The 21063-nt window shown below is 42.1% G+C and overlaps 2 protein-coding genes across 3 annotated transcripts in view; one reads left to right on the top strand and one right to left on the bottom strand.

The window, feature by feature from the left end:
* IGF2BP3 (insulin like growth factor 2 mRNA binding protein 3) overlaps positions 1-12071 on the top strand; it is a 68576-nt gene extending 56505 nt beyond the window's left edge. The window contains exons 9-15 of one of the 2 annotated variants that reach the window (XM_079948007.1): positions 886-1021; positions 1683-1766; positions 5695-5814; positions 6983-7057; positions 8472-8603; positions 8729-8842; positions 9422-12071. In XM_079948007.1, the coding sequence (XP_079804133.1) occupies positions 886-1021; positions 1683-1766; positions 5695-5814; positions 6983-7057; positions 8472-8603; positions 8729-8842; positions 9422-9523 (763 nt within the window). In that variant the 3' untranslated portion in view covers positions 9524-12071. Of the gene's footprint in view, positions 1-885; positions 1022-1682; positions 1815-5694; positions 5815-6982; positions 7058-8471; positions 8604-8728; positions 8843-9421 lie in introns of both variants that reach the window. The other variant, XM_079948006.1, reaches the window with a different exon arrangement.
* A 2641-nt stretch (positions 12072-14712) lies between these two features.
* On the bottom strand, positions 14713-20628 carry MALSU1 (mitochondrial assembly of ribosomal large subunit 1). Its single transcript, XM_079948095.1, has 4 exons — positions 20253-20628; positions 17536-17714; positions 16253-16334; positions 14713-15114 (listed from the first exon to the last, which is right to left on the bottom strand). The coding sequence occupies exons 1-4, from the start codon at positions 20527-20529 to the stop codon at positions 14957-14959; spliced, it is 696 nt and encodes a 231-aa protein (XP_079804221.1). The 5' UTR covers positions 20530-20628; the 3' UTR covers positions 14713-14956.
* Between the last annotated feature and the right edge of the window lie 435 nt (positions 20629-21063).

Raw genomic sequence — 21063 nt, 5'->3', positions numbered from 1 at the left:
CAGTCATGGTTGCTGTTGCCTCATGTATGCTCTCCTTGGACTAGTTATTCTCAACGTAATTTCTATCTTGTGCCTCCATCGTTTCCACTTGTGTTTTCTTCCTCTGTCTGCCTCAACTTTGAGTGTGATGTGTGTGTAATAGTGTTATACTTTTATTCCTGGTGTCCACCCACCATTTTAGTGCCCATTTCCACCACCATTTTGTTGCATCTGCCATTTCGTTTCCACCCCCTCAAAACAAAAATACATGCTTTCATCCTCCTTTCAACCATTTAACTGTTATTTAAGCTCTTCTCCATTTTCTTTGGCTGCAATTCAAGGAAGGGAATAGACAGGAGTGCCTTTTTCAATTGTTTTCTGAGTGGAGATGGGGAAAGTGCCCCTTTAAATCTGAACAGTATATCTGTTTGCAATCCATGAGTGGTTTTTTGTTTGTTTGTTTGTATGTATGTATGTTTTGCTGCCTTATTAGAGACACCTCAGCAGGGCAAATATAGAAAAGTAGACAGGCAGATTATTCCCATTAGATTGCTGCACAGGAGAAGGCTCCTTCCTTGAGCCATCTAGTTCTGCTTACTTAGCGTGTTGCTCTGGCCAAATGTGGTTCTCGAAGGAGGCTGTGCCTGCTCCAACAACTAGTAGTTTGGTAACACCCAGCTATAATGTCTGAAGGAGGGCTGGCTTGCAGGCAGTCTTGGCCATGGGATCCCACAAGCAACAGTTTCAGGGACTACCTCTCCCTTGGGGCTTCAGCAGCGAGGATAATTCGGTTGTGCACATTCCATAGAGTGCATTTCTGAAGTTTTCAAGGTATAATTACTTTCTGTTTCAGCTTTAAATACAAACCATTACATGCATAGCAGTTGACTGCTTTCTGCTTTGTAGATTACAGGACTTGACGCTCTATAATCCAGAAAGGACCATTACAGTTAAAGGCAGTATTGAAACATGTGCCAAGGCTGAGGAAGAAATAATGAAGAAAATCAGGGAGTCGTATGAAAATGATATAGCTGCTATGAATGTAAGTTGATTTCTAATTTGGGGGTTGGGAGGCGGGTAAGTTAGTCATTTATTTGATTTCCTCCCAATAAATATATTGTATCTTTTTTACTTCAGTGGAGGAAAGCATTCAGGTTGATACCCAACCATCAGCTTCATAGAGAGAGACTGATGCATATGTTTGTCCCTTCAGATGGAAAACCAGTCTAGTTCAGTACACACACATCAAACCCATCATCCCTGGCCATTCGCTACATTTGCTTGGGTTGATGAGTGTCAGAGTCCAACAGTATGGGGCCACCATTTCCCCATCCCTCTTGTAGGGTGCTTCTGGAAAATGTTTCATTACATTTGTTGAACGAATATGAGTTTGTTATTGGCCGTGCTGCATGCATTTCACAGTGATTGCTTAATCTGACTTGCAATACTGCCATAGCACCATAAGGTGCATTTTATTTAAACCTCTTTTTTGGCTAACACAGTGGTTCATAGAGTCAAAGTACAATTGCTTCTAGCAGAATAGTGACATCTGCCCTGCTTCATGTTGAACATTTAAAAAATGATACAGGATTTTGACACTTGTTGTTTGCCAAGTTGAATGTCTCTAAGTTAAAACATTTTGAAATTTGAACAAGAGCACGTTATTAAGAGGGAGTGGCTAATCATCTCCTGTATCATTGCAGCTTCAAGCACATTTAATTCCAGGATTAAATCTGAATGCCTTGGGTCTCTTCCCACCTTCTTCTTCAGGGATACCACCTCCCACAGTAGGTGTCGCTTCAGCTGCTGCTGCCTCTTCATATCCTCCATTTGGGGTAATTATATATCTTCCTTTATTGCAGGCACTTGGTTATAGCTCTTCATGTTTTGAATCACTAGTACCTATAGGTGCGAATTGGGCTTATCATTAGATTGTAACAGGGAGCTAGGTTGTACCTCACCATGTGTTCTGATCCAAGATTCCATTGAGCAGCATACAAACAAGAAGGAATGAAAATTATTGTAACAGATATCATATGTAGGTGACTCACCTTTTGTATTTTTGCATGATAAGGGCATGCCCAGCCTTGTCCCCCGTGGATCAGACATTAGTATTGAATCCTGAGGGATTGGTCTGTGAGATTCCTTTCCCTATACATCTTGTTAAGCAAGGCAAGTGATACAGGACTGCACATCCCTCTAGTGTGCAGTGTGTTAAGTAATGTGTAAATTCAACATAAGAGGGAGTAGTAAGGGGAAGTGAATAACTGAAACACCTTTAACAGAATTAGCCACGTCTTTGGACAGCATTGACACATTTGCATGCTTGGGAAATTGGCAATCTGCCCCTTGTGAATGGGGTTTCATTCCCTCTGAAGGAACAAGTGGATCACTTTCAGGTACTCCTGGGTACATCTTTCTCACTAGAGGCCTCCATGTCCTCTTTGGCTAGGAGTGCCTTTTACCAGCTTCATACCACCAGCCTGACCACTTTAGTCCAGGTGTTGGTAATCTGAAGGCTGGATTACTTTAACGCACTATATGTGGGGCTGGTTTGTAAGTTCCAGCTGGTGCAGAATGCAACAACCAGATTGCTGATGGGAGCTTCTGGTCAAGAAAATGTGACACAATTGTTAAAACTTCCTGTATTAATTTACAAAGCTCTGATAAACTTAGGACCAGGGTAGCTCAGGGACTGCCAGAACCCTGATATCCCAGCTGGATCACTGAGGTCATCTGCAGGAGTATCAATGGTCTTTCCCCGACTTGGTGAGGTTCATTTGATAATGAGAAACCGAGCCTTTAATGTCATCAGCCCAGTCCTGTGAAATACTCTGCCAATAGAGATTCAGCAGATGCCTTCTGTGCCAACTTTCAGGCGCCTGCTGAAAACTTTTCTATTCTGTCATGCCTTTGCAGGCAATTAAGAGTACATCCTACCACCATGGTTTACTGATATTTGTTTTTGAGTTGTTTTTAACTTTTACTGTACAGTTTTATGTTTTTACTGTTGTAAACCACTTTTATATAGCTTTATCATATAGCGATATAATATTTTTATAAATAGCTCATACATGTGATTATAGGGCTGCCTTTTAGGGCATAGCCATTCCAACCGTCAGCTTACATAATCCAAAATACACTAGAAACAAGAAAATTCAGATATTATAAGAGCAACATGTTTATTTATTTTTTTAGGCCACTTAATTGAAACGTTAATGCAACAGCAACATGGATTCTATAATAGAGGAGGGAAGATAAACAATGCAGTGAGAAGCCCTGTGTTCTTCCCTACATCTGTTGTTGGTGTACAGTGAAATAATTAAAACACCTCAAAAGTTACGTTAGAGCACACTACATGGTGGTGTGAGGTAACAGAAAGGGATGGAACTACTAGTATCATTGGCAGTACAGAAGAGAAGCTAATTGGGGCATTAAGTTTACTCCCCAAAGACATCCTTTCTAAAGTCGCTTTGATGGGAAGACAGCAACCGGCATGGGAAGAGGGCCTGTCCTCTGGGCTGGAAAGGGAGTTTCCAATTTCATACCATAGGAGGCAAAGTCTCAGTGCTCACTCCCAAAACAACTCCTGCCTTTGACATAAGAGGCTGGTTCCAGCTAGACTGTGTTCTAGTGAGCTTGCCAAAAGATGACAGGCACATTTAAGAAAAGAAGAAAACTGGAGCGAGGCAGAAGAGGGAGCCATCTAAAGATGTTGTCTAGAACTATGCAGATAATTTCAGCGTACCTGATTTTGTCCATTCATGGGAATGAGGGACAAAATAGAAATGTGCCAAAATACAGGGGGAAAGGGGGAAATTTTCCAAAGTTTTGAAGTGTTAGGTGTAGCTTGCCCTAGTAATTACTAAGACAAGGGAGGAAGCTTTTCCCCGCCCCCCAGCTTAAAAAAAGTGTTGCATGCCAGCCCCCTCCAAACCACATTCCACTTCTGGGTCATGATTCCATGGAAATTCTGGGTCTGGAATCCTGGAAGTGGAATACATCGCAGAGGCATGGAAGGAGATGGTGTGTGATATTTTTCTTTAAAAAGAGGAGATACAAATGCCCCATCTTGTTTAAATATAAACCATCCCCATCTCAGCCCTAGAAGGTATTTTTAAGGAACGCCACCACCATCCTGAAAACCTCTGAGAAATGTTAACCCAGAAATCACCCTGGGGGCACAAATGGTCACTCAAAAGAGGGGTGATTTTCAGGACAGTGTTCATGTTGCCACTCAAAATGCTGTGCAGACAAGTATTAACTGTGGCTTAGGCATCTAGAAATTTGCATGTCCTGGAAGGCATCTTAGTCCGCACTGTAATCTCTCCGGAAGCTTTTCTTTTACAATGACAGTCAGCATCACATAATATCAAACAAACTGAGCTATTAATGGGTGGTCTGGGCCTATTGTGATAGTTCTTCTCCCCCGCCCCCAGCAGTTGTCTCGTTTTTGCTCCAGTCCTATTGGCACTCACTATTAGAATTGGCTATTGGAGGAGCTTAGACCAAAGAGTTTCTACTAGTGCATAAGTATGCATATGGTGACATATATGACAGGGAAACGTATGGTGTTTGATCCAAAGCTTTTATTACTCCACAGGAACCTTTGGAGCTAACAAATTGTGAAATTCTTTTAGCTATGCTTAACATAACTGATTATTTTATATGTGTTTACTTGCAATATTGTTTGTACTTCTTTCAATACGTGAATCAGAGCCTACACTAGTGCTCTAAGTTCTGTCACCACCAAGAAGTTTGTGTTTGGTTTTGTTCCCTGGATTTTCTTTGTGTGCTTTGGTTTTCTGTTTTTAAATATAGCTGAAGCATAATACGTCTGCATAATCTGACTTCAGTAAAGATAATGAACTCATTTTATAAGATTACTTCAGGATGTATTGGACATAGTAACTGAGTGCAGAGGGATATCTCTTACAATAAATGACTGGGAAAACAATTTGTTTTGTGCTACATATGGCTTTTCAATAGAGGTAATAATGGAATTGTGTATTAACAGAAATATGTCAACCCAATATGTCAGACATTGTAAATCATTGTGTATTAAATAGCAGAACACCTTAATCAACCAGTTATTCTTTATAAATCAGTCGATGGGGTCACGAAGAGTCGGACACGACTAAATGACTAAACAAAACAAAAGATAGACAGATATACAACAATGAAGTCCTTTTTTAATGTTAATGGGATTGCTGCCAAGAGAATCCAGGTGCTGCACGCAAGAGACTTCATTAGTAATAATAAAACATTTTTATTTATATGCTGCCCTACTGACAGGGTTGCCCCAGCTATTTTACTCAAACAGAGTAAAATATCAGACATATAAACTTTCCTATATAGGGCTGCTTTCAGAAGTCTTCTAAAAGTCAGATAGTAGTTTATTTCCTTGACATCTGGTTGTAACCTTAAAGTTTGCCGCTGATCATGTAATGCAATTTTTTTGCTACGTTATGTTTGTTCCAAACCTCTTGTGAGTAGTTCTTAAAACACAAAAATCTAGAGTTGCATATTTAGAAACCTAGTGGATTTAATCTTTCAAGTAGAATGAATTTCTTCGTTGTTAGAAAACAGCTACTCAGCCACACATGGTGGTTGGAAATAAGGCGTATCTGTTTGCTTTCGGTTGGCAACTACAGCTTGATTGCTACCGTTCAGATGGTTCATTGCCTGACCATTCCCCCCACTTACCTATTCCAGCAACAGCCAGAGTCTGAGACTGTTCATCTGTTCATCCCAGCCTTGGCAGTGGGTGCCATTATTGGCAAGCAGGGGCAACACATCAAACAACTTTCTCGTTTTGCAGGTGCATCTATTAAGGTAATATTAAACTGATCAACTTCAAATATCCCCAATCTTTATAACTGTCAGCAAGTTTCTGCAAGTTTGCTCTGTTTCTGCGTCTACCTTAGACACCCTGCTTTGACTGTAAAGCAGTAAATGGTACTCTCTCCTTCAGAGACAAGATAATTGCAAACATGTTTCTAGAAGTTCTTTGAGGGGTGAAATATAAGCTGTAAAAAAACAAACCTGCCACCTTGGTGGGCTTGACTTTTTGTTCTTTAAGATGGTTTAGACCTTTGGGCCATGTTTTTTAATTGAAGCTTATTTTGCCATAATGTACAGAGCTGAAAATGAGATTTTCGTTAACAAACATGAAAGCAATTTAACTGTTGGGGGTTTCATGTTGCTTCAAATGTTTTTAGTTCAAAATAAGTCGAGCGTATAGTTCGCCTGTGAGGTGATTACAGTTTGGAAAAGCCACTCTCTAGAATTAAGGCTGCAACCCTTATTACCTGGGTGTAAGTCTTGTTGAAATCAGTGGAGTTTACTTTTGCATGGGCAAGTATAGGATTGTGCTATAAATACAGTTCATTATCAACAATTCTGAGTATGCCTTGATGGTTGATCCAACATAGCAGAGGATATGTGGGTAGGACTTGCATTCACCTTTCTTGTTTTGAAGTGGGGATAAGAGGTTATTGGTTAGAATTTTTCTCTGTTACTGTTCAAAGGATTTTTTCAGTGATTGTGTCATACAGTGTATCTGACTAGTGATCTTACCTCTTCATACATCACTCTCCCTGTCTCTCTCTTCCTGCTCCACCCCCCAGTTCTGCTGGCACTACTGAAATTTTCCATGATCTCACCTCTCAGCTTTATCCAGCTCCATTTTTTAGGAAAGTGGTATGGCTTAGCCTATAATCACAAATACATGGATGGAGTAGTAAGATTGACTGACATCAGGAGCACATTATTTCCCTTTTTAAAAGCAATCACCAGTGGATTTGTACCCTCATATAAGGGTTCACAATGTGTAGGAAAACATTAACACTAATATCCATGCTTAATGTTGCCAGTGCATTTGTACTGGAACAGCAAGATGGTGGTGGTTTTCATTTAAAAACAACACCACCCTATTATTCATCTCATTGAGTAGTGAGGAGAGGGCATCCAAGAAGTTCCTAATCTGTCACTTCTTTTCTAGATTGCACCTGCCGAAGGACCAGATGCAAAGCTAAGAATGGTGATAATCACTGGGCCACCAGAGGCACAGTTCAAGGTATAGTGTTCAGCAACTATTTGGCTCTTGTGCTATCTTGACTTTCATTAATAGTTTTAAGACAAAACATGCAGTCAAGAGAAGGTGAAAATCCTTCTGCCTCGTTAATTAAGTTGCTTATGTGTAATGTTCCATTTGTTGTTTAGTTGTTTAGTCGTGTCCAACTCTTCATGACCCCATGGACCAGAGCATGCCAGGCACTCCTGTCTTCCACTGCCTCCCGCAGCTTTGTCAAATTCATGTTCATAGCTTCGAGAACACTGTCCAACCATCTCGTCCTGTCGTCCCCTTCTCCTTGTGCCCTCAATCTTTCCCAACATCAGGGTCTTTTCCAGGGAGTCTTCTCTTCTCATGAGGTAACGAAAGTATTGGAGCCTCAGCTTCAGGATCTGTCCTTCCAGTGAGCACTCAGGGCTGATTTCCATAAGAATGGATAGGTTTGATCTTCTTGCAGTCCATGGGACTCTCAGGAGTCTCCTCCAGCACCATAATTCAAAAGCATCAATTCTTCGGGGATCAGCCTTCTTTATGGCCCAGCTCTCACTTACATACATCACTAGTAGGAAAACCATAGCTTTAACTATACAGACCTTTGTCGGCAAGGTGATGGCTCTGCTTTTTAAGATGCTGTCTAGGTTTGTCCATTGCTTTTCTTCTAAGAAGATGGTGTCTCTTAATTTCGTGGCTGCTGTCACCATCTGCAGTGATCGTGGAGCCCAAGAAAGTAAAATATCTCACTGTCTCCATTTCTTCCCCTTCTATTTGCCAGGAGGTGATGGGACCAGTGGCCATGATCTTAGTTTTTTTTATGTTGAGCTTCAGACCATATTTTGTGCTCTCCTCTTTCACCCTCATTAAAAGGTTCTTTAATTCCTCCTTACTTTCTGCCATCATGTTAAGCATAAAAGCGTATACCTGTTAACATTTTTAAATGTAGGTAGAAGAAACTATGTGGCTACTGTTTTAAATGCAGCCAGTCAGCAAAATCATGGTAGTGTTATTTGCAGTCCTCAGTTCAAATTGCTCCTTCGCAGAAACAGTGCTTCCATGTCTGTCTGCACTGAGCTTCCATAACTGCAAATGCAATGCTCCTGGTGTGGTTTAGGGTTTTGTTTTTTTTCTTTCTCCTAATAGTTACTTCCACCCTCTTCTAGTCACCACCAGAAGCTTGTACATTCTCATCCTGATGTCATTTGTGTCAGGTGCCAAAATGTAAAATGATTGTATGAATTTATTAAAACTGTAATTTAATTTTTTTGAACATAAACTTCAGATTTGTTTCTACCATTATGCCTATTGCTGATAACATGGAATTAGAAAGGAAATGTAATCTTTTCTGTAGCTTCATGGGGTTGGTATGTAGGGCTGAATTTAGTGGCAGACTGATTTGATTGGCATATATTTTATTTTAAAGGCCCAAGGAAGAATCTATGGGAAACTTAAGGAAGAAAATTTCTTTGGACCTAAGGAAGAAGTGAAACTTGAAGCTCATATAAAAGTGCCATCCTATGCTGCTGGTAGAGTTATTGGTAAAGGAGGCAAAACGGCAAGTAGCTGACGAAAAGTTGACTAATAAACCAATTACTTTTTTTTAAAAAAAAACAGCAACCCCAGTTTATATTATAAAACATGGTACAGCAGTGCAGTGATTGTACAATTTGTTTTACACAGGTAAATGAGCTTCAGAATTTGACAAGTGCCGAAGTTGTAGTTCCACGTGACCAGACACCAGATGAAAATGATCAGGTGGTTGTGAAAATTACTGGCCATTTCTATGCATGCCAGGTAGGTGTAAACAGAGACCTTCAATTTTTTCAGTGATGTACCCCAAAGATGAGAATAGAAATTTAGTTTAAAATGAGCTGGCATGAAATTTCCCCTTGAACCCATTGAAATGTCACCATTACCTTTGTAGTCCTGACAAGAAAACAAGGGGGAAATATTGTTACTAGTTCAACTATCAGTAAATACTGGATTATTTTAAATTGTGGGATTCTGTCCTGTCCCCTCGCTTCCTGTGTTTTGGTGAGCAGCAAAAACTCATTTTTACACATTTGGTTCTGTATAAGTTAATGATTTTTATGTGGCTGGTTTTATATATGTACTGGTATACTTAATTTGCTGTTGAGAGAGAACATTTTAATGGTTTAATCATTGTAGCAGCATTTTTCAGGGACCAAATGTGCTATCTGCTGTGCACAGTTATAATTGCAGTCTTCTTTATTTTGAAGGTATTTACAGTCGCAAATGCATTTGAATAACATAATTGGGGGGGGGGGAGAGAGAGAAAGATGAGAAAGCAAGCGGTACAAAAGTTAACCTAACATGACAGGTGATGGTTGGAATTTTGTTAACTCTCTGCAGCTTGCCCAGCGAAAAATTCAGGAAATTCTGGCTCAGGTAAGAAGGCAGCAGCAGCAACAAAAAACAGCGCAAAGTGGACAGCCACAGCAGAGACGGAAATAAAGGTTTAGGAAAAGACCCTTCGGAGACAGATGCCAGACCAAAGAGAGAGACTGTAACGGACAGGTTCTGGGCACCTGTTGGAATGATATGCAGATGTTTCACAAAGCCAGTCACTTGTTTGAGGACCAGGCCACAGTTGGCATGCTGTCTCTGAGAATGTATTCTTTAGGCTCTCTTACTTTTGAAACCCAGCTTTAAACTTAAGGACCCCTTCACTTCCCTTTTGTTCTATTCCTCACAGTTTAACATAAACTTGTTAGTCTTCTTTTATTGTTCTTGCTATTCCCCAGCAATTTTAGAACTTGGTTTAATGAAGCTTTCTCTTTTGAGTTCACTGATTTAACAAGAAAAGGCATTGCTCTTCTAGGTCCATTTGTAAAAGAAGAAAAGACAATTGGAGGGTGGGGTTTGGGGAGGGAGGGCGGGGTTTAGAACAAGGGCATTGACAACGAGGTTACGTGTTACTCCCAATGTTAACCAAGTGGCATTTCTTTTAAACATTTGGTTGCATTTTTACATAACACTGCCATGTATAAACTAAGGGAAGTGTTCATTGGTGTTGGCCAGGGCATGAAAAGATAAATATGCATTTTACTAAACTACCTCAGGCATTTAATACCTCAAATAAGAAATTGTTCCTTTTTTGCTTCTTCTTTTTTCCTTTTTTTTTCTTTTTGGTATTTTGTATACTTTATAAAGCTAATAGTTCTTAAGCATTTTATTTTTTTAAAAAAAGAAAAATTTGATCAGCCAATAGTCAGGAGCACTACAGAGTTTATTGAGCGGGGGAAGGGAAAGAAATATAGTAGATTGCTTCTAACTGCTGGCTGACAGGAGTGAGATGGAAAAATAGAGTCTTTGATTATATCTGAGGGTGTCAACACAATCATTTGGGGTGGGGGTGGGTAGGGAATCAGTGAATGTTCAAACGATACTTAAACAAATGCCAACATTCTGATAGCAGCAATGCCATTATTTTTTCTTTTACGATGGGATGAAAAGGTTTTTGATGGTACTTTTGTTGGGAACAGAACAAGGAAGTGATGGCAAGAGGCTGGGGCTTGGGGGTAAATTTTAGAAGGTCTTTTGGAGACTGGACTTTTTTTTCCTTTTTGTACTTGATTGAATGCATGAACCCTTTGTGCCTTTGACCATCACAACCTACCTACTAACGCTACACCTAAACATTAGCAGCCCATTTGTACTTTGCCAGTTCTGTTTCAGAGAGCAAGCTTCATCTTCAGTTTGGTAGGATTCTTTATCTGCTGGAGCAGTTTAGAGGTGTGGATTCTCTGCACCTCCAGCAGATATCTCCATACCATTTTCAGTTACCATAATATTGGGTGGGGGGGGGAGGAGGAGGAGGAATCAAACGCTGTTTGATCTCATTTAAAGGTATTGAAAGGCTAAGTTTACATATCCAGCCGCTACTAAGGGCCACACTAAGCCACTTCGAAGGTTTTTTTAAAAAGAAAAGAAAATAAAAAGAATACAACCTCAGGCTTGGCTAATGAAATAAGATAACAGCAAGATTTATGCACATTCTGCAACTGACCACAAAAAAGGAGGAAGAAAACTTATCAAAAGGCAGGGATCGCAGGAAATTTACCAAATTTATTTTTGATTTCAGAATGTAATTTGAATCATGATTGTGGTAATATGCATTCGAGTTTCTACAATAAACTTCAGTCTACCTCAGTTTTAACAATGTGGCAACACATGGTGCATAAAGACTGCTGTGTGCGTACGCGCCTGCCCGTGTACACGAGCCTTGCTATTACCTCGGACCCTTTTGTTTGTGATGTTTCTGTGCATGAGAGGATTGGAACTGCTACGCTGCACTGAGTTGAGGGGCACAATTAGCAAAAACAAAAAAAAAAGTTTGTTTCACCATTTTGTTGATCTACCTCTTAGATTGATATTAAAATAGAGGCATTTCTTCATAGAATAGATCATTTTCCCAAAGATCGTTGTTGTACAGGTTAGATAACTTTTGAAAAATGATCTCTCTCTCTCTCTTTTTTTTTTACTGGATCTTTTCTTTACTAATTGGTTTGAAAACCACAAATCTTTGTTGTAGTTTAGCAGAAGGGAAAAATGAAAGTTTCTTTTCTATTTTGGACAGTACTTAACCTAATCTTTAGGAGACTTTTCTTACAATGAATTTACAATTACTGAAGAATTGAGAGAAGGTCATAGTGTGAATTTTTGTTGTCTGAATTCAATATCCTTTTTTCTTAATATTGGGGAAAGATTGACTTGTTTTTCCATAACAGTTTTATTTTGCAAAATAAGTGCTGCATTTACATCTGCTGGTTTAAATATTGTAATTTTTCTTAAACTTCTAGGCTTTAGAATGGTAAAATCATGTCTTTTACTTTCAATTGAGACTTGGTAATTTGGAGTACTTGGAGATAGGTAGGAAGTGATTCTGTAAATGACTTCAGTATTCACAAAAGTATTGATCATTTCTCCTCTGTAATGTGCCCCCAATGCAGCTTCACTTGCCAGATGCCTCTGAATGGAATAAAGAGTTTAACTCCTATTATCAGACATATGTGACTGCTTTTGTGTTCCCTTCTTCCACAACATGGCAGTTAAATGATTTGTTGTTGAAATGAGATCTTAGCCTTATTTTGCAACCTTACAGAGAAGGCACTGGTTGTTCTGTGATAAGGCATCCTGGCCTACCTTGGTTAACACTGAATAGCTGCAAACTTCTGAAATTTGCTTAGGGGATTTGGACTTGAAGAGAGCAGTTTAAACTGCCCATCAACCCAATACTCTCCATGTACAAAGACCTTCAATATAATCTTAAAACTTCGCAGTTGTAAGATAATGGGAATGAGTCCTCTTTCAGTGGCCTATGACAAGAAGGAACTGATTTTTAATGGCCAATGAGATGCAGTATAATGGTGCACATGGAGACAGCTGCAAATTTACATCCATGAACAGGGTTTCTGCAGTCATCAGTGTGCTGTGGGGCAGTAAAACGACAAATTTATATGCTAAGTGCCACTGTTCAAATAAATGTCAAGCATCAGAATGCAATTATATAGACCAATAGCATGTCAACATGTAGAAGACAATGGTAGTTCTATCCCAGTGTAAACTTGTTTCATACCATGTGCCACCTCATTGACAAGATATAAACTAAGGCTGTCAAATGTTTGCTTGCTTTTAACTCTCTCCTAGTGTTACATTTCTCTGAAAGAGAATTTACAGCACACCTGGCACTTCCTTGGAAGTAGTGTGTGAAGTATCCCATGTAGGGACAACTTAGCCGACAGCAGCAATGTAGAAATGAAAAACAAAATCCACAGTCCAATGGTAGTAATAAGAGGGGGGAGGGATGGGGGGAAAGAGAACAGGGCCCATTCTCTCATGACAAAGCAAAATATTTCAAAGCATTAAATTGATGTATTTCAAATGTTTAATGAACAGAAACATGCAAACCAGTAATGAGAGGACAGAACTATTGCAATATGGCTGCATGTTGCTGCATACTGGTTTTTGAGTTAGTGATCCTTTAAAAAGCTAGAATGGAGAATGACACCCACCCACCCAAATCACTTCTTGGTAACAAATGCCACTTTAGGGTCTGCATTCTTGGGTAGTGGTGGCTACCTAAGGACCACTTGCAAGTGTTGCCTTAACCCTCCATGGGTTACATGACAGTGGTGCACATTGCCAAATATACATTTCCGCGTGCAAATACAGGTGTTGGGGTGGGATGGGGGAGTCCTAGCCATCATAGTGCTGAGATGGAAGGAGGGGTTACATTGGGTGCAAGCCTTAGTTGTCAAGAACTCAACTTCCATTTTAAAGTTCCAATTGCTTTATGAGCGCTTTTTCTTGTCACAGTCATTTCACTTACATGCAGTAATAGCTGTGTTCGAAAACCATTTCTTTTGACTGTTTTAATGAAATTAATGTTTGCCACATTTTTCTAGAACAGAATGGAGGACTTCAGCAGTGTGCCTGGAAGTTAGTTCTTCTGTGCAGAGAAAGCAATGAACCTAAGCTGTATTTGTAGCAACTTTGTGACGTTAGATCAGTTCATTCTTCCTTCCTGCCATAGATGAAATGAAGCAAGGTTTTATTACTCAAAACCGGTTGTCTGCTCTTTCAAACAAGCCTTTATTCATCATGAATTTAAATTCACTGTCCTAGAATGTTTTCTTCCAAGTTACCTTTAATTTGTTTCATCTATTGTATATACTGCTTATATTCAAAATATAGAAGCATTTATGCTTTCTTGAATTTTCCATGTTTCCATTTAAAGTGATGGCAGAGGAGGAAACTAGCCCTTATGTTAGTCTGAAAGCCTGTACTCATACTGGCTAGGATAGGCATCCCTAACCTGCAGCCCTCCAGATGGTTTGGCCTACAACTCCCATGATCCCTAGCTAACAGGACCAGTGGTCAGGGATGTTGGGAATTGTAGTCCAAAACATATGGAGGGCCGAAGGTTGGGGATGCCTGGGCTAGGATCATCACACTTGGGCCACTAGCCATCTAGCACACAACAACCTTTCAGCCTAAATTAGTTGGATTGACCTTTGAGTTCCCTAAACTTGGGTATGTCATAGTACTTCCAACATTCACATTGAGACAGTTCCGTTAGACGTGGTTCACTTTTGTGGTTTGTGTGACAACAGTGGGACACTCATACAGCTCTGGGTGGCTGTTGAATGGGATGGTGGTGGTTGGTGAGTAGGACAACTTAAAGCAGTTCTGTTGTTGCGGACAGGCGACTACATGGTAGTAGGTCTACTGAGCTTTCTAAACTCTCCTGGGCCTATTAGGATGGTCTGCACCAAAATCCAAATGGCCCTTGTGGCTTCTCTCGTTTGCTCTTAATAAACCTCTGGAAAAGGAAAATGGATCAGCCAACCATTACCCCCAAGCTGGTGTTATAGGAGCACGTATAGCAGGCATAGGCAAACTCAGCCCTCCATATGTTTTGGGACTACAACTGACCAATAGCAATAGGCAACATGTGCCCAGGTTAATGAATAAAATTTTAAAACCATTTTAGAATGAATGTATTCCTTCCACTTTGGGCTAAATTACTAACCAAAATACCTTTCAGACAGACTTTACCTGCAACCAACTTTTGTTCCACCAGCAGCTACTTGTAAGAAAACCCAGATTCGGGGGTGGGGTGGGTAATTATGACTAGGCTCTCAGAAGTCAATCTCTGCTTTATACCCACAACATATGCTTTTTGCAATACATAAACCAAGTTTCATTTTTTATATGCCCCGAATTCACTTGAGGAGTATTCTGTATGATTCTGTTTGCCACCAAGGTCTCCGATTGAGGTTTCTGTCCTCTCTTCCTGCTGCATTTCCCAAGAACTGACACCCAAGTCTCAGCTGTGCGGTATATTTCATGCAGACCTGTTCTTTCCCCTATTTGGGAGACCAATCACTGCTGTTCAGGAGTTAGCCCAATTATGAAATCATCAGGCAAGGATTCTGGCAGTATCTGTGCCAACTGATCATCGTAAGATCGGAGCGTCCACAGCTTTTCCAGTTCATAGATTTCGCGTGTCTCTGGCAACATGAAATGGATCACAATATTACCTGTGAGGATGAGAAGAGTCACAGTAAGCAACAGTGAATTTGGTCTATACGGTTCTCCTACAGATAAGTGTGTTTTGAGTTGGACATACCCCCACTAAAACTTCTAATCAACCCATCAGCTAAGCATCTCACAGGCTCGCTGTAATTGGGGATGAACTGATGTTAGCACTCCCTTTTCCCTGCCCTCTTTTGCACACGAGAAGAGCAATATAAAAGATTCCACTTAACCAAATCACAATTTTCTGTTACATGTAAACTCGAGAACCATTTTACTTAGCTTATGGACTAAACTGCTTTCAATTAAGCTGAAACTTCTTGTCAAAAGTGGCAGCTGTTGGTGTTCCTCCCCCAGTTACTTGCTTGCTCATCCCTGCTCCCCATGGACCTGGGTGGTGGTTGTAATGAACAAATCCAGCAGGTTATTGTCAATGGCCCCCCTGCATGTGAGCCCTTGGCAGGTGCCTGACCATGGCAGCTCTCAACACTAGCCTGCTTTCAGTCTATGAACAGACAAGGATGGTGGAATGGGAAGAGGGGAGTGTAAGAACCTAAAGCCTGCCACAACTTCCTCTTCCTCTACAGTTCCAAACTATAGTTTAAGATTGAATCGAGCCACCCACTTTCATTTCCCATTAAGTAAGGGCAGGAAACAGACTTTCCCCTCCTGCTGAAAAGGGATTTAAATGCTTTAATTCTCATTAAAGTAAACCAATATATTTCTGATCTTCAGGGGGAAGGTATCATGCTTATGTAGCATGTCTGTAGCAATGCAGCTTGGAAGGGTGACTACTGCAGCTCAGGCTCTGAGTACTTTACAAAAGCCCAGAATACGTTTCCAGCCCCACACAGGCAGCTGGGTTGAGAGTAGTATACAACAATCATGCAATGTAGTTCACTGCTACAGCACCAGAATTTAAGTGCTTAGAATCCAAGCCAGAACAACTCGCCAAACTGGCACATGCTTTCTTTAGGGTCAGAAAGCAGGATATTAATATCTGTGTTAACAAATTATGCACCACTGTATGTTTGGGTGCAAGAAGCCACTTCTATCCAAATGTGTTTTGATAGTTTGTAGTTAAACCCAGGACGTTCTCAAGCTCCGGTCTGACGCCTCATTACTAGAAACAAAATGATTTACCAAAATCTATGCAAATCCAATCTTCGCTATCTTTCCCTTCAATTACAACATGGGGATCCCAGTCTGTCCTCAAATGCTTGTACTGAAACAGAAAACAAAGTGTAAAAAGTCACGTTCATGGGCAAGAGACCAGTAGTTATTAAACCCATTAAATGGTTGCTGCCACTCACAAGTGTGGTATGCTATACATTGCCCTCATACAACATTGGCAGTAAACAAGACCTATGTCACAATTATTGTTTTAATGTTTGATGTTTTACTATGTTTTTATATATGCTGTAAGCAACCTAGAGTGGCTGGGGTAACAATAATAATAAGTATCATCATCATTTATTTTATTAGGTTATTTGGTTTCTGCCATTTCATTTCATTTATTATATTTCTGTGCTGCTTTTCACTCTCACAAGTCACAAAGTGGCATACATACAATAAATAATAACATAGTAGAACATCACAACTGCAACATAAATTACATTAAATAATCAATAAAACAACTACCTTCTACAAAACACTATTAACAAAACAAAAAAAATAGATTAAACTGCACAACCACACAAAAAGTCACGTAAATTTGCAAAGCATTACACAACACTCATAATCCACAAAATATTAACGTTAGCAAGCAAAAACAAAACAAGCACTGCTGCATTCACACACACGCTCGCCGCCCCCATGACCTGAACTGAGCAGAAGACTACATCAAAACACATTCACAGAATGACCATGGTAGCAACTTCCTTCTGAAAGCTCCGAGCGCTGGAGGTAAAGACAGGTGGAACAAGCTCTTCACTGGTGGCCAGCATAGAGTCCTATTCCTCTCCCAGCTGCTCCTCTGGAAACTGCTCCCTTATGAAGGCTGGAGGGTGGGGAAAGGCAGGCAGGAAAAGCTCTTGCCTGGTCAGCTGAGTCCCATTCCCCTGCTACCCCTGAAAAGTAACTATTTGAGAGCAACATTAGTGCCACTAATGGCAAGGAGCTGCAGTCCAGCAACATGGTGAGCCAGAGGTCCCCCATCTATGGGATAAATCATGCCTTTTCCTCCAGCCTTTCCCATATTCCTCAAATTTCCTGTTGGGGCACCTTTTTTCCTGGAATCCCACTCTTAGTTGAAGCCAATTTATCTCCTTTGTAATTCAGAAATCTTTGGTATACTCAGGGCCTTATTTTTTATTATCTACTATTTTTCCCCTAATGGGCAATTTGCAAGTATACTTTGTATATACCCAGCCATCCCTGTTAATAAGCTTCTCCAAGCTAAGAAGAGTGCAGAGCAGTTAACTTACCATTTTGACCAGGTACTGAGCCATGGCATGGAGGTGCCTGGGAGATGTCCCGCTGACAATTATAAAATAATGGCTGTATTTCAGTTCTGGAGGCAACTCAATAACGCAAATGTCCTTGGCATTTTCTTGTCTCAGAAGCGATACCATGTAGTCAATGCTGAATACTGAAGAGACATGATCTGAAAGAGGCAACAGAATGATAAAAATGAAACTGTGGAAAAGAAAAAAAGATTGCAGGAAGGAAAGGGGTGCATGCATTCCTGGGGTTAGTTCCTTATTTGCAAACTATTGTTTACAAAGGGACGCAGGTGGCGCTTTGGGTATAACCTCAGTGCCTAGGACTTGCCGATTGTATGGTCAGCGGTTCGAATCCCCGCGGCGGGGTGAGCTCCCGTCTTTCGGTCCCAGCTCTTGCCCACCTAGCAGTTCTAAAGCACCCCTAAGTGCAAGTAGATAAATAGGTACCGCTTTCTAGCGGGAAGGTAAACGGCGTTTCCGTGTGCGGAGCTGGTGCTGGCTCACCAGAGCAGCCTCGTCACGCTGGCCACGTGACCCGGAAGTGTCTTCGGACAGCGCTGGCCCCCGGCCTCTTAAGCGAGATGGGCGCGCAACCCCAGAGTCGGACACGACTGGCCCATACGGGCAGGGGTACCTTTACCTATACCTATGGTTTACAAGGAGTGCCTCTGTTAACTCTGGACTAGGATTTTGGAATATGCCGTTCCACTATTTGGTTTGCCAAACTCAAACTGAATTATAATCTCCAACCCATTTCCATTCTGTGGCAATTTTTAAATTTGACACCAGTGTGCAAAAGAAACTTTCACAAGTGGCATCTCACACACGCTGCTTCTAAGCTGGATCAATTCATCTAAACGTACGTTGTTAGCATGCCAGCATGTTTTCTGCCTGGATGCAATTATGGTGAGTTCATACTACACACAAATACACGCACAGTGGCTATGACCCAGTTTAAACAAGATACTGAACACAGGGAATGCTGCATGGGAACACCACATAAATACAATTTTTCTTGCTGCATATCACTTTTAAATGAGTCACATTTGAAGAAGAGAAAAGCAGCCAGGCACATCTGCCTTATCCTTTCAAACTGCATAACAAATCCTGGGGGGAAATGCAGAAATCTCTGGAAAGAGTTAACTGCTTATTATTGAGGTAATCAGTGAGGTGACCCAAATAATGAATAATCCCCAAAATATTTTATTTACAATTTAGCTCAATGTCTTGTGTGTTACCAACAAGAGCAGCTGAAACTAAGCAATCAAGATCCCTCATTGGCTGCAGGCAAAAGTACCCTTGGCTGTAAGCAAGAGACGTGCTATTGTTTCACAGTTTAAACTTTCCCACCACCCCTTGAAACTTGTGATTGCTTAAATTACAAATTGTTTGAATTTTATTCTGGAATGGAATTTGCCCTCTCAAGTTGCACTCCTGCTCTCAGTCCCTTCTCTTCCATTGTTACACCAATGTCCCAGGTTACGTACACATCATACCCTGGAAGGTATCATATATCATAGCCAGGTTACATACACATCATACCCTCTTTCCTTCCAATAAATCTGGGTTGACTTGCTTCTATTCTTACAGAGGTTTAATAGACGGAAAGCAGCTTTTCATGAAATGGCGCTAAACCAGATCAAGCTACAGAACCTGGTAATATACAGCGCCTTTGGGGTGTCAGCTAAAACTCAGCGCCCCCCTGTGCACTGAGCTTGCAAGGATCTGAAAGCTCACTGAAGAGGACTTTGAAAGCGGTCTGGTGAGCTATGATGCTTTTGGATCTGCTCTCTGGTGGGAGGGGAAAGCAGCCAAGGAACTCATCCCTTGCTATTGGCCTTGCTGGCTGGGGCTTTTAGGAGGTGTGGTCCACAACGTCTGGAGGGCACCAGGTTGGAGATGGCTCCTCTACTTGTACACAAGGATGGAAGCAGATGGCCACCTGCCTCTCCTGCACTAGCTATGGGGAGAACATCTGAAAATATTACATGCTTTGAGGTATTTACTGTATTTATCTTGATTTTCTTAATGAGCTTGTGGTGTGTGTGTATATATTCCTATAAATAAAATTAAATATGCATAGTCTTTACAGATATTAGTGGAACATAGCCACCACTTCCACGAACAGGGTGGGTCTCAAAGGCTTTAGAACAGTGTCCCTCCAGATCTTTTCGGACTACAACTCCCATCAGGCCTGACCGCTGGCTGGGGCTGATGGGGTTGGAGCTCAACAGCATCTGGAGGGCCATGCATGTTCTCCATCCGTGATGTAGCAGAAAGTCCACACTGCAGTTTCTACAAACTCTTCTTAGGGCAACAGCATCATGCTGTAAATCCTGTACTGCAAGGGGTTGGACTAGATGTCCCTCGGGTCCCCTTCTAACTCGATGAAAGGAGGACCCATCCGCATCGCACGTCGAAAAGCTTAGTAGGGTTGCCCCTACAGACGACCAGTCGTTCTGGCCCTTGATCATAGAGCAGCTTGCACCGCCAAAACTACCCGTGCTTCCAACGCACCGATGCCCACGCGAACAGGCAGCGGCGCTCCAAGTTTCTTTCCCGAGCTCTGCCTGGAGATTGCAGGGGCTGAACCCCGGGACCTTTCGCTCCCTGACCCTGCACAACCGCGCAAGGAGGTTACAGCTGTTCAAGGCCCACCCGCCTGCCCCGACCCCGAGCGGGGCTTCGGCGCTACTTACCAGACGCACCCGCGGCCTCTCCGGCACCGGAGGCAATGCGCTGCTCTTGCGCGGCTGCCCCGTCTTCTTGCAAGCCGTGCTCCACCTCTGCATTCCGCAGCTCCGAGCTGCCCGCCGCGCTGAATCTCCGCAACCCCAGCGAGCTCGCGCGCGAAGGAACGCGGGGAGCCGCCGCCGCCGCTGCCTCCCGCAACCCGCTGCTTCCTCCTCTTCCTCCCGCGGCTTGCCAAGACCTCAGCCTCAGCAGCGCCCGCAAGCAGCGGCTGCTCCGCCACATGGCAGGCCGTCGCTTCCCGAGGAGGAACCCCGACGTTCCTCGGATGGAACTTACGAACACTCAACGTTCCAAATGGAATCTCTCCGGGAAACTCCCCCTCTCCTCGGCGCGCCGGATGACGCGAGTGCCGACGCCGCTGCCGATTGGCTGCGCGCTTCTTCACGTGAAAGCTGGGGGGCGGTGAGCGCAGGCGCAGAAGCTTTTCGGGAAGCCGCTGCAGGAGTAGCGGGGGTGAGGCTGAGCTTTCGGAGCGCCTTTGTTTCGCCACGGCGCGGCGCGCTCCTTCCCGAGAACCTGCTCCGTTTTCGCCCTGCCCTGGAGACACAAGCCAGCTAAGAAACTTTGGTGGCTGCCCTGAAGACCAACGATGCAGCTGATGAAATGGATTCCAGCCCACAAAACTTTGTGCATTCATCAACTTGCTGGTCTTAATGGGGCTTAACGAGAGTCTCGGCTCCTCCTTGGAAATCGAGTTTCTTAAGGCTCTTAATCTCAGGGTCGTGAGCTAGAGCCCCAACTCTACAATTCTGTGAT

This window comes from Podarcis cretensis (assembly GCF_951804945.1).
Source record: "Podarcis cretensis genome assembly, chromosome: 12".
NCBI lineage: Eukaryota > Metazoa > Chordata > Lepidosauria > Squamata > Lacertidae > Podarcis > Podarcis cretensis.
This window is presented reverse-complemented; position numbering and strand designations above follow the sequence as displayed.

Excerpts from the sequence above, each read along its gene's own strand:
- MALSU1 (XM_079948095.1), bottom strand. The coding sequence starts at position 20,529 with ATGTGGCGGAGCAGCCGCTGCTTGCGGGCGCTGCTGAGGCTGAGGTCT. Across the intron at positions 17,715-20,252 it reads AGAGGCCGCGGGTGCGTCTG|ATCATGTCTCTTCAGTATTC; the intron begins GTAAGTAGCGCC and ends TGCCTCTTTCAG. Across the intron at positions 16,335-17,535 it reads CTCAGTACCTGGTCAAAATG|TACAAGCATTTGAGGACAGA; the intron begins GTAAGTTAACTG and ends TTTCTGTTTCAG.